The sequence below is a fragment of the Thalia democratica genome, chromosome 3 (assembly GCF_965202585.1).
Source record: "Thalia democratica chromosome 3, ktThaDemo2.hap1.1, whole genome shotgun sequence".
NCBI lineage: Eukaryota > Metazoa > Chordata > Thaliacea > Salpida > Salpidae > Thalia > Thalia democratica.
The window spans coordinates 54,607,147-54,623,312 of NC_139167.1; the positions used below are offsets into that span (position 1 = coordinate 54,607,147).

General features: G+C 25.9%; 2 protein-coding genes across 5 annotated transcripts; both read left to right on the plus strand.

Annotated features, from left to right (window-relative positions):
- Positions 1–7,395: 7,395 nt before the first annotated feature.
- LOC145831809 (THUMP domain-containing protein 1-like) lies at positions 7,396–8,504 on the plus strand. Its single transcript, XM_082939149.1, has one exon. The coding sequence runs from the start codon at positions 7,408–7,410 to the stop codon at positions 8,431–8,433; it is 1,026 nt and encodes a 341-aa protein (XP_082795275.1). The 5' UTR covers positions 7,396–7,407; the 3' UTR covers positions 8,434–8,504.
- A 680-nt stretch (positions 8,505–9,184) lies between these two features.
- LOC145831260 (uncharacterized) lies at positions 9,185–15,842 on the plus strand. 4 transcript variants are annotated; one of them, XR_014369667.1, is made up of 3 exons: positions 9,185–10,207; positions 12,702–13,309; positions 15,617–15,842. XR_014369667.1 is itself a non-coding variant. In XM_082938437.1 (2 exons), exons 1-2 carry the CDS (start codon positions 9,202–9,204, stop codon positions 15,652–15,654), a joined length of 1,044 nt encoding a protein of 347 aa, XP_082794563.1. In that variant the 5' UTR covers positions 9,185–9,201; the 3' UTR covers positions 15,655–15,842. The 4 variants fall into 4 exon arrangements, 3 of the variants coding, with proteins under 3 accessions (XP_082794563.1, XP_082794564.1, XP_082794562.1); XM_082938437.1 differs by lacking the exon at positions 12,702–13,309; XM_082938438.1 differs by lacking the exon at positions 12,702–13,309 and having other exon boundaries at positions 15,620–15,842.
- The last annotated feature ends 324 nt before the right edge of the window (positions 15,843–16,166 follow it).

Consider the following 16,166-nt stretch of genomic DNA (forward strand, 5'->3'; position numbering starts at 1 on the left):
TTTAAAAAAGATAAATAAATAAAAAAGTTACTTATCAAGGTAAAGGTCAGACGTAACAGTGAAAGTAAGAAAAAAAAAATTAAATAAATAAAAAATCTACAGACCGAGGGTAAGGGTTAGGATGGGTAACAGGTTAAGTAAAAAAAAAAACTAAAATAATCAAAAATAAAAAAGAAAAGTTACCGACCGAGGATAAGAGTTAGATATAACAGTGATAGTAAAAAAAAACTAGATTAAAACAAAATAAAATGAATAAAAAAAAAAACAGTGCAAAAAATTTTCCATGCAAAATTGTCTGCTCGTGCGGCCCCTCGTGCAATTTTATCCCTTCGTGCAAAAGTGTCTTCGTGAAATTTTGTGCCTTCGTGCAAGTTTGACAGCTACCCCTGTTTACAAATCATTAATTTAAAAGTCCATTTTTTTCAGTTACTTTTATTCCTATGACACACCAACCCTAACAATGAATATCAAAATCTCAAATACAAGAAGTTGTGGGTCAGTATAGTTTTTGAACTATTCCTATTGAAACATTTGTTCTGTTTTATCACAATAAAGTAATTCAGGTTGGATTTGAAATATTTACTTCAATTATGTAACTTTAACTAAGTATTTTTATTGCATTTTAAAGCATAAAATAGTTATTTCAAAAAACTAACTTAACAATATTTAGAATTAAGTAGAAACTGGTTGATTAAAAAGGGAGTGCTTTGTTTTTAACAATCTGTACAATTTCTGTATTATTAAAATGATACAATTGTTTAATAAGTTTTTAGTTTTATGTGTGAACAAATACCTTGAAGGAAATAAAAGCACTTAATGTAAATTTTTTAAACTATAAATACAGGCTCACTAATGTAAGTAATATTTAATGACTCCAGTTGTTAATTGCTTTAAAAGGGGCTTTATCAAACATTTGATTTCAAATGTTTCAAAGATTTTTAATAAAATGTTTTAGAATTAGTAAAGTTGTTTATTTTTAGAATACAATTAACCTTATTTTTTTTTGTAATTAAAACCCCACACATGTAAGGCTGAATACTTAAAACTTTGAATTATTTATTGCTTCAAATGTTGATTTGTTTAACATTTGGTTTAAAATTTATAAAAGTTTTCTAGCTACAATTTAAACATTAATTAAATTTTACACAAATAAATTAATATGAATTTATAATATATTTTCTCTCAATTTAAATCCAACAAAATAAAATGAATTAAAAAAATTGAAATTTTCCACAATTATTCATGGTTGCCACTTTACCTGGAAAAACCTGGAATTTTGTACAAAAATTAGTAAAATATCTGGAATTTTCAACAAATTTTACTTGTTAAGTAGAAAAATTTTGATTTGACACAAAAAATATACCATGAAAGTAAATTTTTTTTTGTCATTAGCAATTTTATTTATTTATTTATTTTTTTTTACATAACCCAGTTGAAGTGTATTGATTTTTTGACACACAGAAACATATGTTTGGTAGAATAAAGGAAGATTAATGTATAATTTGTTTTTATTTATATTCTAGTGAAGTTACTTCACTAGGATCTTTTGTTAGCAAACAATTAAACCTATATTTTGAACAGTTACTTTTAAAAACCTGGAGGAAATTTTGAAAACCTGGAAAAAATTAATAAAAAATGAGTGGCAACTCTGATTATTACTGATCCACCTCATTTAACAGGGTGGCCACTAAAACTGGGATCCTGGACAAACCTGGAATTTTAAAATTTAGGCTAAAAAACCTTGAATATGAAAAATTAAAAAAAAGAACCTGGAATTTTGAACAAAAATCACTCAAAAACATGGAATTTTAAACTATTTATACATGTCAAATAGTAAAATTTCAATTTGTCTCAAAAAATCTATACAAAGATTTTTTGTCATCATCAAAATTTTTTTGTTTAAAAACAAACTTAAAAGTAGCTTACAGTATCTTTTCAGTGTTGTTATACTAGTTAAGAATTTTTTTTACCTCAAACTTTACTTTAAATTGTAATTAGATCAAAAAATGTGTACTTATAAAACGCTGGAATAAATCTAAAAAACGTGGAATAAATTTCTAAAATAACTAATGGCCACCCTGATTTAAACATATATATATATCTAGAGTTACAAGTATAAATAATAAGTTTTTGTTGAGAAGGGTTTTGGATTGTGTATAATTATTAGTTTTAATGTAATTATTGTACATTAAACTCTAGTTAAATTATACAAAACAGTCCAGACTAACCTTTTGTGGATTAAATAAAAAATAAAGATTTTATACATACTAACCATTATGTAGCATGTGAATTAAAAAATACATTACTATCAAATAATAAACTATAATGTATTATATTATGTTGAAAATTATAGATTCATAATAATGCCATTTAAAAAACTGTGTATATATTTCAATATTTGGAAATTTTATTTATAAATAACAGTTTAGTTTAAATTAAAACTTTAATAAATGTTTTGTTTTTTGATTTTTATTATTCTAATAATTTAATATCAGCAAATCTTAGATAGAAATTAAATTTTCTATAATTTTTTATACTCTTGTGCAGAAAAGCTACTTGTGCTAAATTGACAAAAGTGACTTTTTGCTAAAAGTCTTCATGCAAAAGTTACCTGTCTCGGATTTAAATATGCTCCTATGTTAATATTTTGGTATTTTTATAATTGAAGCTTGGTTAATTATTTTTTTTTCAGTTTTGAGTTCATATAAATTTTTCTTTCAATATTCTTATAAACTCAAGTTGGCTTGATGCAAATTAGACTGTTTTTTTTCCCATGAGTGGCAAACTTGGTTAGTAGGGTATTGAGGATAAAGACATTTTCTTACAAAATTTAATGTTGAATCTTATATTAAAGCTTAAATTACAAACTAAGCATCAGTTTTTATAGAAAAAAATTAGAACAATTTTTTCTTTGTGAAAAGTTTCCAATACAAACATATGAATTGTAATTTTTTCACTGTCAATTTACTTTAAAGTTAAAAAAATTCTTTCACTAAAAATCTTTCTCTCCTTTCCATTTTCAAGCTTTTAACCACAAATTTTCAGGAAATATTTTTTATATTAAAAGAAAAATGTAAAATAAACTTTTATGACTAAAAAAGAAAATAATTCTATATTTTATTTTTAAATACAAATAAAATTTACTCAAAATTTAAAAAATACAACAATAGTTTAAGAGATATTAATTGTTAAGTTTAGATTACCCTGGGAAAGTTAAGAAAAGTTGCTTAAAAAATGTTGGAGAAGATGGATTGTTAATGAAATTCTCTTTTTTCCTTTTTTAATTTTTCTCTTACATTAGGATCCTATTGAACTCTCAAACTTTGTCCCCTAATATCTCAGTGACTAATAATCAATAGAAGAAACGGTAAAAAGGAACTGTTAACTAAGTTATAGATCTTTAACATAAGATCAACTTTTAAGAAAAATTTCTTGCCCTACCTTTCCCATTAACTTTTAAATTGAAATTGAAAAATAAAACTAAAGTAAAACAACAAATTTTTCAATTTTTTTTATAATTAAAAAAAGATCTATAAGTTGAAATATTTAAATATGAGTAATGGACTATAAAATTTTAAAAAAACTTACTTCAACAATGTACAAAATGAAATATTTTTAGTCAAATATTCCATAAGAAACCTATTGAACTCACTTACTTTAACCCCAATATCTCAAAAGTAACTTAAAACTTTGTTAGGTGTTTGAAAGTTCCTGGTAGCTAAAATAAAATTTACAAAATAAGATCAGTTTATAAAAAGCAAGATTGATCCGCTATAGCTTTCAGTTGTTTAAAACCTTCTGAATAAACAAACATTTATCTGCAAATTTTATTAGATATTTTTTTATGTATATAAAATTTAAGATTGCAAAATATTTGAGATTTTTTTTCAAGATTTTATTAAATTTTTTTTTATTAATTTTATAATGCTATGAACAACTATACTTTGTGCAGTAAAATTTTTATTTATATAAAATCTAAGATTGCAAAATGTTAGAGATTTTTTAAAAAGATTTTATTAAAGAAAAAATGATTAATTTTATAATGCTATGAACAAATATGTTTTGTGCAGTAAAAAGGATGGCACATAAAAATATTATAATTTGTTACCATCCAACAAAATCCATAGTTATTATATGGTTGCTGTGCACACATGCTAACCAGAAAAATCAAATATGGAGTAATGAAGTATAGTGTATACTATCTCAAAATATTACCTTAGAAGTAACTATTAAAATGCTTATTGATTTAAAAATTCAGACCAGTCTGTATAAAATTAAATTTAGTTAAGAGGAGTCAGTTGTGGTGTATATTTGGTAGAAATATTACTTGGTATAAATAAAACATCAGTTTAATTTAAGGAGATATGTTTTTACTTTATTTTACAAAAAAGTGTTTTAAGTATGTGTAGCTCACCTAAACCTAAATACTAATTGAACATTTTTAGTTTTTTATTGATAGAATATTATTTATATTTAATTGTTAAGGGTATAGGGGGATAAACTTAAAAAAAAAAACAATCCTACTTTTTACGTAATTAATTAAGCTACCAGTTACTTATAACCTCTTTTTGAAATTCAAATTAACTTTTGAGAAACAAGCAATCAAAGTTAGATAATTTAATGGGTTCTTTATTGTAGGCGCAAACTAAAAACTATTTAATTAAAAATCTACCTCCTCATTCAGTTTTAGAGCAATTTGTTATAAACTTTCTCAGAGTAATCTTTGATAAACTTTAAACAATTTGCAGGAAACAGTTGTTTAATTTTTGGTAAAAAAAATTATAAAATATAAACACAAATTAAAAAAAATCTTTTTATTATAATTTTTTTATGGTTGTTTTTTTCAAAAATCTGCTTCAAGTTGTTTGGTATATTGAAAAGTACATTTCCTGAAAGTTTGAATTACCTTAACAATGAAGAAGGGAAATTGATTGTAAATGATTATTTTAAAATTGCAAGAAAATTGGCCTTAAATTTTTTTGATCTCAAATAGTTGTATAGGATTTACAAAACCTTTTATATCTCAAAAGTATATTGATTTTTTTTGATCTTTTAAAAGTAATCTATAGTATATAATATAACCTTTGAAATAAAAGCCAATATTAGTTTTTGTAAAAAAATATTGTTGGATCCGATCCCCTATGCCCTTAAACTTATTTTGTTTTGCAAATGATATTGTTTCAGTATCAAGCTTACATAATAAGGTTTTATTTATTGTTGGCACTTACTCCATAAGTTGCTTGCTTTTTTGCTTCAAATAGTAATAAAGTTAATAATATTATAAAAATTATAATAAAAAATTAACAAAAAATATTAAATATTTTTATTTATTCTTTAATTGGAACTATTTACGGTTATTTAATCAGGGAAAATTTGAAGATAAAATTGTATTTTTTGCAGAAAGCATTCAAAAAAATTAGTTATAGCTAAGGAATATAGGAGTAACAGCTTAAGGATGAAAAACTTAATTAGGATAAAAGAAATATTTTACAAATAAATCATGTTCATGTCCTAAATAGGTTGTCCTGATAAATTTAAATACTGATAGGTTATAAATATATTAACAGGGTTGTCACACACTCAGGATAACTTAAAATATTTTCAAGTTTTTAAAAATCTCAGGATATTTTTAAATTTATTTTTTAACTCAGGCTGACTCAGGATAGTTTTTCATTTTTTAAAGAATTTAAGGTTTTTTTAATAATCTCAAGACAGATTTTTTCTAAATTTTGAACAAAATTTAGTGGATGTGGTTTCAATGTTTAGTTGTTTATAAGCAACTTTATGAAGAACTTGATTTTTGTTAATTTTGAAAAGTCAAACATTTTTTTTATAGAATTAAAACCTCAGGATGACTCTAGACAGTTTTTTTGACTCAAAGAGTGGCAACTCTGTCTCAAGCTTAGTTTTATTAACATTTCTACTATTTTTAATGCTGTATTTCACAGGGTTGTCACATACTTTGGCTACTCAGGATAACTTGAGGTAGTATAAAAATTTTCTTAAAAAATCATGCTAGTTTTTACTAATTTTTGTTTGAAGAAAACAGTTTTCTATATAAATATTTGTTATTTTTTATATTTTTTTGGTAAATTATCTTTATTAGCAGTATTTTTTAGTTGTTAGCTCATATAAGTTGCTTTTTGTATTTAGGCTGGCAACCCTGATGTCATGAACAAATTAAATGTAACAATATTAATGATAATGTATTTTTTGTATATCCTTTTTGATTTATATTTAGTATTTCATACATACTTCCGTTTTTACTTGATAGTCAGACCAAGTTGGAAATATTTATAAGATATAAGAAAAATATTATAAAACTACTGACTCTTGATAAGTATTTATATTTTTATTAATTGGAACAAATTAGGAACTTAGACCAGAAATATTCTGAAAATGAAAATATATATTAGCAGATAGTATAAAATTAAATCAATCCTAGCTGAGAGAGCTAGGAGTAATAGCTGAGGATGTAAAACTGATAAAGGATATAGGCAATTTTATACAAATCAAGTATAAATAAAGTTGCTATACAAGTTGTTCTGATGATTTTAACTATTATTGATTAGAGTTTGTAATTATACTAAATTGAGTTTATTGGACAGTAAAAATATTATTATAGATATATTTTATGAATATATTTACTGTTACAATATTAGTTTGCTACATTGATAATAATTTAATTACATTTCCCTGGCAGTTAAAAAAACTAAAGTTAAGGTTTAATGGTATAAAAAGTTTATTGACATCATTAGTTGTACTTTCTATTTTCTGCCTGGTAGTTTAAAAAATATTTCAAAGTTATACCAACTTTTTAAAATATAATTATATCATACTTAGATGTTTCATTATATTTTTTTCCAGTTTTATTGTAAATTGCATTATAGATATAAAAATGTATAAGCATATATATATAAATTAGTTTTATTGCTCTGCAACTCTTATGGTGTCATTTGACGTTGCCTTTGCTAGACTTATCTGAGTTTTTTGTGTGTTAATCAAAAAAAGTTCTAAAACAAAAACAAACTTTATCTATAGTTGAAAGATATTATAAAACTTTGAATAACTTCTTTAGTTTTATACATAACTTAATAAAAATAAATGCTGTTTTTATATAGTCAAAACTGCTAATTTTTCAAGTATGAATATGGAGTTTCTTCTAAGTGTTTTGAAATATAAAAATAAATGGTTGTTTTAATATCTTTTTTAGTCAGTCAATATCAATTCAATGATTTACTTGTTACGTTTGTATCTTAAATTATATAAAAAACTTGAAATTATAGCTGAAGTCAGATTATGCTCAAAAATTGATTTTTTTCTTCTGACGTGTAGTATGGATTAAACTGTTTTTAGAAATATTTAAAAATATAAAATAAATTTTTAATAGCAAAATAAATAATTAAAATGGGAAAGAGAGATAGAAAGAAGTACATGGGAAACAATGGTAAGAAACCATCATACCTTGCCCAGTACCAAACATCATCAAGAGGAGTTCTTATTTCACATGACAGAAACAAAGAAAACGGCTGTAAGTCTGATGCATTCAAGATGCTCAATTATTTTGCCGACCTTTGGTACGGGAAGGAAGATCATTTGAAAGAGGATTCTGGCGATGAGTCCAATGGGAATGAGGAGGATTGTCTTGATATCCAAAAACAATTGGCATTGGAAAAAGAAAAGCGAGAAAAAATTAAAAAGAAGTCAGATGAAAGAAGATTTAGCATGCAGAAGCATAGTTCAAATAACATGGTTTTTATTCAGTTTAAAGGCCTTCCAGTTCCTCCAAGCGAGTTTGTACAGAGAATTTTTGATACAATAACTGAGGAAAGCCTAAAGAAAGAGTTTCCAAAAAACATTAGGCAGCTACTGCGCATGCATCCTGTTGATTTTGGATGCAGAGCAGAAATTGAAAAAATAAAAGAAGCTGCAGCTGCATTTTATCCAACAGCACTTGAAAAAATAGATACTGAAGTCAAAGAATACAATGTTTCATACAAGTGCAGAAATAACAACAATCTTGGTATGCATATAACTACTGATGCTGTCAATGAAGCTGTAAAAGAGTCTAAGTCAAACTGGAAATACAACTGTAGGTCCAATGATGTCATGGTTGTTGTTGAAATTATTGGCCCTGTTTGTACTTTCAGTATTGTTCAGAGGTATTCAAAATTGAAAAAGTTTAATTTGAGAGAGCTCATGACTGCAGCTAAATCAGTAAAAGAAGATATTCTATTGAAAAGAAAAGCAGAAGTCAATATAAGAAATGAAAATACTCCTGTAAAAATGAGTAAAACTGATAACTACAGTTTTGAAGCATGCAATGTTGATGGTAAAATTGATCAAGCTGAAACAAAAAATGTAGAATATGTTTCAACTAACAAAGATGACTTACATATGCAAAACTTGCAGAAAAGTTTAGAAACAGCATAATAAGACTTAGATTTTACTTGTTTAGTGTGATTATACAGTAGTTATTACTAATAGTGTAGGAAAAACAAACTTTAGGCAATGCTTTAAAAATTAGTTATTTGTTGTTATAATTTATATTTTTTTGGTAAATAAAGTTAAAGTTTGTAAATTAAAGTACTTGGTTTTTATAAAAAGAATTTTTTTAATGTTTTTTATACTATTTTATCTTAACTTTTTATTATTATCAATGATTTTGAACCAAGTAACTTTATTTAAATTTACTAAATAAATGAAAAGAATTAAAGAACAAAATCATTCCATCTAGTTTATGCTTTTAGTTTATTTTAACATTTGTAAAAATGTTATAAAAGTTTTTTATATCCTTATTTTTTTAACAATGTTTGTTTCTTTTCAAAAATACGTTATTCTATATAAATAGGCATCTTTAGAAATTATGGGTTTAAATTTTTAAAATATTTTTGAGTTTTAAAAACTCATATTTGTCAGTACTTAATTTGTAATAGCTTATCTATTTATAAATCTTTTGCATTAAACAAAATTATATTTTAGAGTAATGTCTAGAGAACAACTAAATATGAAAATAAATCATTATATATGTTATATATTTAAATTTATATTTTCCTTACTATTTTTTTGAACTGCTGTAGTTAGCCGTATTATTTGTACAATTATTATCACTATTGCTTTCAAAAGTTTCAAAAATGTTAAATAGATTAAATACATACTAAAAACAAATTTTGCATGCAGATATTTTTAACAAATTTTAAAATGAGTAACATTCATGGACGTATTTTTGTCGGCGGTCTTGGGCCTGACTGCGACGAGAGGCTTTTGGAGAAGACCTTTGAAATGTTTGGAGAAATGACAGAAGTTGTGCTGATAACTGACAGGGAGACAAGAGAAAGCAGAGGTTTTGGCTTCATCTCATTCAAGGATCAGGAAGCCGCCAATGAGGCAATTAGCAGAATGCATGGAGTTGAGCTCAATGGCAAGTGCATGACTGTGAAAAAGGCAGAAGGTAGGCAGAACAATGACAGGAGAGGAGGAAGATTTGGAGGTGATAGATTCAGAGATAGAGGCTTCAATGACCGCCGTGGAGGCAGGGACATTTTTAATGACAGGAGAGGGGGCAGAGACAGGTTTGAGAGCAGGGGCCGCCGAGATCACGATGAAGGAAGAAGCTTCCGTGACAACAGAAGAGAATACAATGATGACTTCCGTGGAGGAGGTGACAGATCTGATGATGATGGTTACGGAGGAAGAGGCGGCCGTGGTGGAAACTTTGAGAGGGGAAGTCGAGGCGGTGACTATGACAGAGGTTACAACGGCGGTCGAAATGGAGACAGACACCCACAAAGAGGTTACAATGACAGGTCAAGAAGCCCCATCCAGCGAGGATACGGCGGCAGAGGAGAGTCTCCTCCTCCAATGCGCAGGAGGAATATGTCACCACAACCAATGGGAGGTGGTAGAGGCAGATCTCCCAACCTGATTCGCAGGGACCTTTCTCCCCCTCCAAGGCAGAGCAGAAGAGAGTACAATGACATGTATGATGATGCTCCTCCCCAGAGGACAGCTTACAGGGGTGACAGTCCCGGAGGTTTTGCAGGACACAGGGGTGGTGGCAGAAGGGGGATGTCCCCCCAGGGAAGGTTTGATGACAGGATGGCAAGCAGGTCGCCTCCTCCCAGCAGAGGTTACAACGGAGGCGGAAGCAGAGGAAGGCCTGGAAGGGATATGGGAGGCAGAAGAGCTGGTGGAGACCGTGGAGAAGGTTTGCTTTGATTTGTGTAGTAAGGAGAAATTTTGATATAGTTTCTGCTGTTGTAAGGAACTCAACTTGAGTTTGTTAATTGAATTTCTGGTATGATTCAGTTTAAGAGGCAGTTTTGGGTAAAGTTGTCTGTAGCACTAACCAGACTTTGTTCGGTATCTTTCTCATGGGTGAATTTCAATTTGTGGTTGATATTAAAAATAGTTTATAGTATTTCTCCCAAAGTATCCTTTTTGATGTTTTAAAAATAAATAAAGATCCTTTTTAAGTTTCATCTATAAGCTAAATATATTATTGTGGGTAGCTTCTAATATTTTTTTGGATATAAATGTTTTAAATATTGATTTGATGGATTTTTCAAAATTCCTTAATTTTCAATTAATGTAGGTAGGGGTGGTAATTTTTCCAGAAATTATATTACATTATAAAAAATAATTACTTTGCTTCTCGTTGGTAAGATAAGTTATTGGTATAAATAATTAAAGTGAGTATTTTTCATGAAATACAAATAAATAAGTATTCCACTTTTGGTTTTGTTTTAGGTCTTGAGTTTGGAGTCCACATTAGGTTACAATTACTACAAAATAATTTGAATTTTTTCAGCTCAGATACTACTGTTTAATTAACAAATTAGTGAAGTAGAGGATTTATATGCGTCAACACTGCAGATTTTAAATAAATACCAAACATTTCATCTGTTATGCAAATTTTTTGAAGTTAATAATTTAATTGCTTTAAATATAGTAGTTTGTTTGTAAATCATAGTTCAAGTATAAGTATTTACATTTATTGTCAACTTAATTACATTAGTTTCTAAATATAATAAAAATATAAGTTATGTAAAAATTAAAATTATGACTGTGCTAAATTTTATTGTTAGTAACCTCCTGACATTGTTCAAATTTTCAATAGTTGAAATTTAATAGTTTTTAGTTTTAGTTTTTAAACTTTATAAACCAGTTTGTAAGTATTCTAAATGTTTGTATTAAGAAGTGATATGTATTTTCATCTGATGTAAATATTTTTACAGTACAATATAAGTATAATATACTAACGTTTCAAAGTTTAAGAACTTTTTTAAAACTCGAATGTTTTTTTTATAACATTTTTATTCTATTTTTGTTCAATTTAGTATATCTACCTTAATTTTTTTTACTATACAGCTTGTAGTTAAATGTTAATTGCAACAAGTTTATACGAAATCAACTATTTTAATAATTTAATGCTAACTTCCATAAGAAAATATTTTTTTATATAAGAATTTTTGTATCTGTTTCAATAATAAAGTATAGCAAATTGGTCAAATCCAAATTATCATTTAAAGTCTGTAAATTAAAAGAGCGAATATACTTTTTTTTTAAAATGATTTTATGACACACTGATACCAATTTTTAATACTAATTGTATAATTATACTTACAACAAAGTTTACTTAAATATGTATTTCATATAAAGTTTGAATTTTTTTTCAAACTCAAATATATTTAAAAAATTTATGTGTAGATTTTTTAGTACATTATAAAAACTTTTCTGCTTTTACTTAATTATTCTATTGTATAAATCTCTTTTGAACTATTTGATTTACTTGATACAAGTTTCTGTATTGAAAAATCTAAGTTTGGTATTCAGACATATGAACTACTGTTAGTATCTACTTCATAGATTCAGATGCTTTGAAGTTTGTGGTAAATAGTATATTATCAGTTTTGCTTGACTTGAAAGTTCAAAACCCAAGTATAAAAAATCTAGGTATTATAATGAACTTTCCGTAATGATTTGACCGTTTGTATTTGCAAAGCTTGTTGAACTTGAAAACTAGAGGTTGAATGTTGCTTAAGATAAAAACATCTAGTAATTCTATTTCAAGCTGTTTAATTTGCAATTGTCAGATAATTGAAATAATTTATTGGCTGACAAAATTTTGCTGATAAGTTGACGAATAGCATATTGTTTTACTATCATATCAAAGTATGGTAGGAACTTATTTTGATACACAGAAAAAAATTAGTTATCCGGTTAATTGAAAATAAACTACATCCTCTTTTCTTTAATCACTTTAATAGTTTGATTTTTTGAGTTTTCTAAAAGTAAATGAGACTTTCTGAAAAGGTTCAAATGACTTCAAGTTGTTTGTATTAAGAAAAACAACCCAGTAACTTATAAAGCATGGGTTTTGTTTACTTCTTTTGTTACTGGTAAAATTTAAATTCGAGTATTGTTAGAAAATTAACTTTTGGACCTTCTTAAATGAATCAAGTTGTTTGATATAAGTAAAAGCAAAAATTTGTACTTTTTACTATAAATTTTTGAAAAAAAAAAACTTTTAAATTGTAGTTAAATAAATGTTGACCTTTTGAAACCATAGATTGAACTATTATTGAACCAAGAACTACGTGAGATCAAATAAGAACGAGTTTAAATAGCAGTTCAGTTTTTGATTGATAATTTGACAATATTTGTTCAGCAGTTTTTGAAAATAGTCATTGTTGTTGCAGGCTTCAACAAACGAGGTATGAGTCCGGACCAGTTCGAAATGAGGCCGCAAAGAGGCAGCGGTCCCAGAGATTTTCACGACGAAGGCATGAGAAGGGGCCCAAGGAGAGTCCGTTGATAAATTCCCCTTGTTTGAAACTTCTAGCCCGCTTTTCGTGTAGCCAATATGTTTATTGTACAGAGTTTATACTTGATAATTTGGATTTTCTACATTCTCGACTTAGTTTGTAACATTTGGTAATAAAACATTTTGCGTTGAAAATTGAGAGTTGTTTTTGATTATTAACACGGTCACTTTGGTCTGGAAAATAGTTTGACTAATCAGAAAGACCTTGCAAGTAACATGGTTTATCAATTAAATATTTGAAAGCTGCAAAATTTTAACTAAATAGAATTGAACAGCTTCATGAGAAGCTTAGATTAGCATCCTGCAATTTTTACTTATCCTTAACCAACAAAACTATAGTTAGAACACATAATAATTTTGGTAAGTAATATTTTGTTACAGTCTAATTTGATGGTTGTGATTTGGATAACTGTTTTAAAGAACAACTTTGAAAATATATAATACCAGAATTGATACTTAAATAGAAAAAAATATGGTAAAAAGGTAAGTAAATCATATATAATACGTTGAGGAATTAAAATATATCGTATATTTTTTTAAACTAGTAAAAGCTTAAAAATAGGTTAAATGTAAGAATTCATTACAAAACTCTTAAAGCTACGTGGTTTAAGTTTTATCTATTTTATACTTTTGTTGGTTGCTTAAGTAATAAAACATCTGATTGCAATTAAATAACTTTTATAGAGTTAAAAATTTGAATTCACGTATAAAACTCTACTTAAGTTTTGTTAAGTTGTATGAGCGTCTTAATATGTTTATATAGGCTTCTTAAGTGTGTAGTTCTCTAGTAACTGGTTGCCTAACTCTCAAAATATATGAGACTATATATTTAAGTTTAAACCTATAGTTGATTTTATAGTGCTAAATGTTAAAATTTTTAAATAGAAACAATCACTGTTGTTTTAAAAAGCAAAATTTAAACTTGGTTATCTTCTTACCAAATTTCTTCCACAACCAAAAAGTCATTAAACAACTAATTCTTAAATTAAGTAAAGAACAATAAAATATAGCGTTTCTGCAAGCTCAACTAACAGATATAGTTAAAACTTTTTCTAAAATATCTTTGCTATCCCTAAAACTATGCAAAATTTTGTTTTCAAATAAGAAATTGTTTCTGGTGAAATGTCTGATTATCAACTGACATCGAAATGATCATAAACAACAGTGTTTGCTTTTGTATGAAATTTGGGGTTGCCACTCACTCAGGATAACTCAATATATTTTTGAAGATCTCAGGATAAATCAGTATATTATGAGTTTTTTAAGGCTCAGGATAGTTTTGTTTTTTATAAGGATAGTTTTAAGATATTACAAAAATCTCAGGAAAGATTTTTTACAGATCCATTTTTGATATTTTATCATTTATATAACCAATTTTGTTCAAGAACTTCATTTTGAAATGCTTTTTTGATTTTCTTATCCTTGCGGCTAGCTCTTCACTACTCTTAGAAATAACAATAAAACACAATTAAAGAAGTATTATAACATCTTTTTAGTTTTTTATACTATAAAGTACTTTTTTTTACCTTAAATGTTATTTTATTCTAATATAAAGTAATAAATTTTAAGCTTTAATCAACCTGAAAGAAATTATAAACAACCAGTGGCTACCCTAAATTATTCACTAATTAGAACTAATTTGGAATTTTAATCAGATATATTTTAAGAAAGCAACTGTATTCTAGCCAAAGGAATATACTAAAATCAGTTGTGATTAATAGATGTAGGAGTAACAGCTTAAGATGTAAAACTTATTTAGGATAATAGAAGTTTTATACAAATTAAGTAAAGTTTAATAAAAAGGTTTTTTGTGGAATAAAAATATTTTTGTTATGTGTACGTAAGTATGTTGAAAAAGTTGGTCATTTTAGTTAGAAACCTGGAATTGAAAGCTTATTTGAAAAAAATAATGGAACAAACTGGTATTTGATACTTCTGAAATAAATATGGAAAAGATTAAAATTTGTTACAAAATAATATAAAAACCTTGATTTTTTTTAACAAATAAGTAAGCATCTTTAATAAGTTTAAAAAAAATTGAAGAGTTAATTTTTTTAAGAAACTGATTTAAAGCAGCATTATAAGATCCTTGTAGCAAATTTATACTACTAAAAACCTATTTTTACCTTAGTCAGATTTTTTAACAAAAAGAAACAGAATTTTTTTACTCAAACCTCGAAGAAAATCAACACATAAATTATATTTGCTTAAAAATGGGTAGTATTACTTCCTTTAAAAATTTTTGCTTTATATCCTCGGAATATTTTTTTATGTTCTTTTTTTTCAAATTCTTTTAAATTAATTAAATTCTAATTAAGTTAATTTTTTTAAATCAATTTTTTGAAACTAATTTAAGTAAAAAAAGTTTTTATATTTTTTAACTTTTTATTGGTTATTACTAAACTAAATTAAAATTACTACAGAGACTAGTTTAGTTATAAAAGTTTTTTGTTTTATATAATCTTTCGTTTTGTAAAATATTTGTGCAATCTTTTGTAGAAAAATTAAAATCACTTATAATTTATAACGAATAATGATAAAAATTAATGTAGATGTTTCACAAATATGATTAAATATTAGGACTTGGTAATATGTACCAATACGGTTCTTAAAATATTCTCTTAGATATGCATATGATCTTAGTTTTAATTTACACTAAAGTTTGGGGATTGATTTATATAAGAGTTCTATAGAAAGTTATTCTACAACTTTAAATCATTAGTTGATATTTTTTGTCAATTAGAAAAAATATAATTCTTGAAACAAACAAACTGATCAAAAAATGTTTAGCAGCAGAATTGGCTACATCAAGAAAAAAGAAAAACTGATTTTTTGAATGATATAGAAAAATATTACTTTACTATTGTGTTCACTAAACTTTTTACTGTGCAATAGTTTTCTTTGTAATTTTTTTAAGCATTAGTTTTGAAATATTAATTATTTTCTATTAGTTTTTTTAAAGTGCTTACAAAATAAATTTAATCTAAATAGTTTGTTTTATTAAAATAAATCAAAGGTCACATTGATTATGCTTAAATTAGTTGCATTTTAATTTAGTGGTGTGAAAAATCTTTAACTGAAATACATTTTGCTTCTTTTGTTAAGAATTTTTATTACTTTTTAAATTAATATTCTTAGTAAATTTATTCTACTGGGGATGTTGAAGATGCTAACTTAAGATGCATATTTTTTTTATATAAATGTAATTTTTTTTACATACTTAATTTTCAAAAATGAATATAGCGATTTTAAATAGCTTATTATAATCATTTAGTTAGATGATGTTTTCTTTTAAAAACATTTTGTTTTAATACTTTAATTTTTTGTGATAAATATTTTA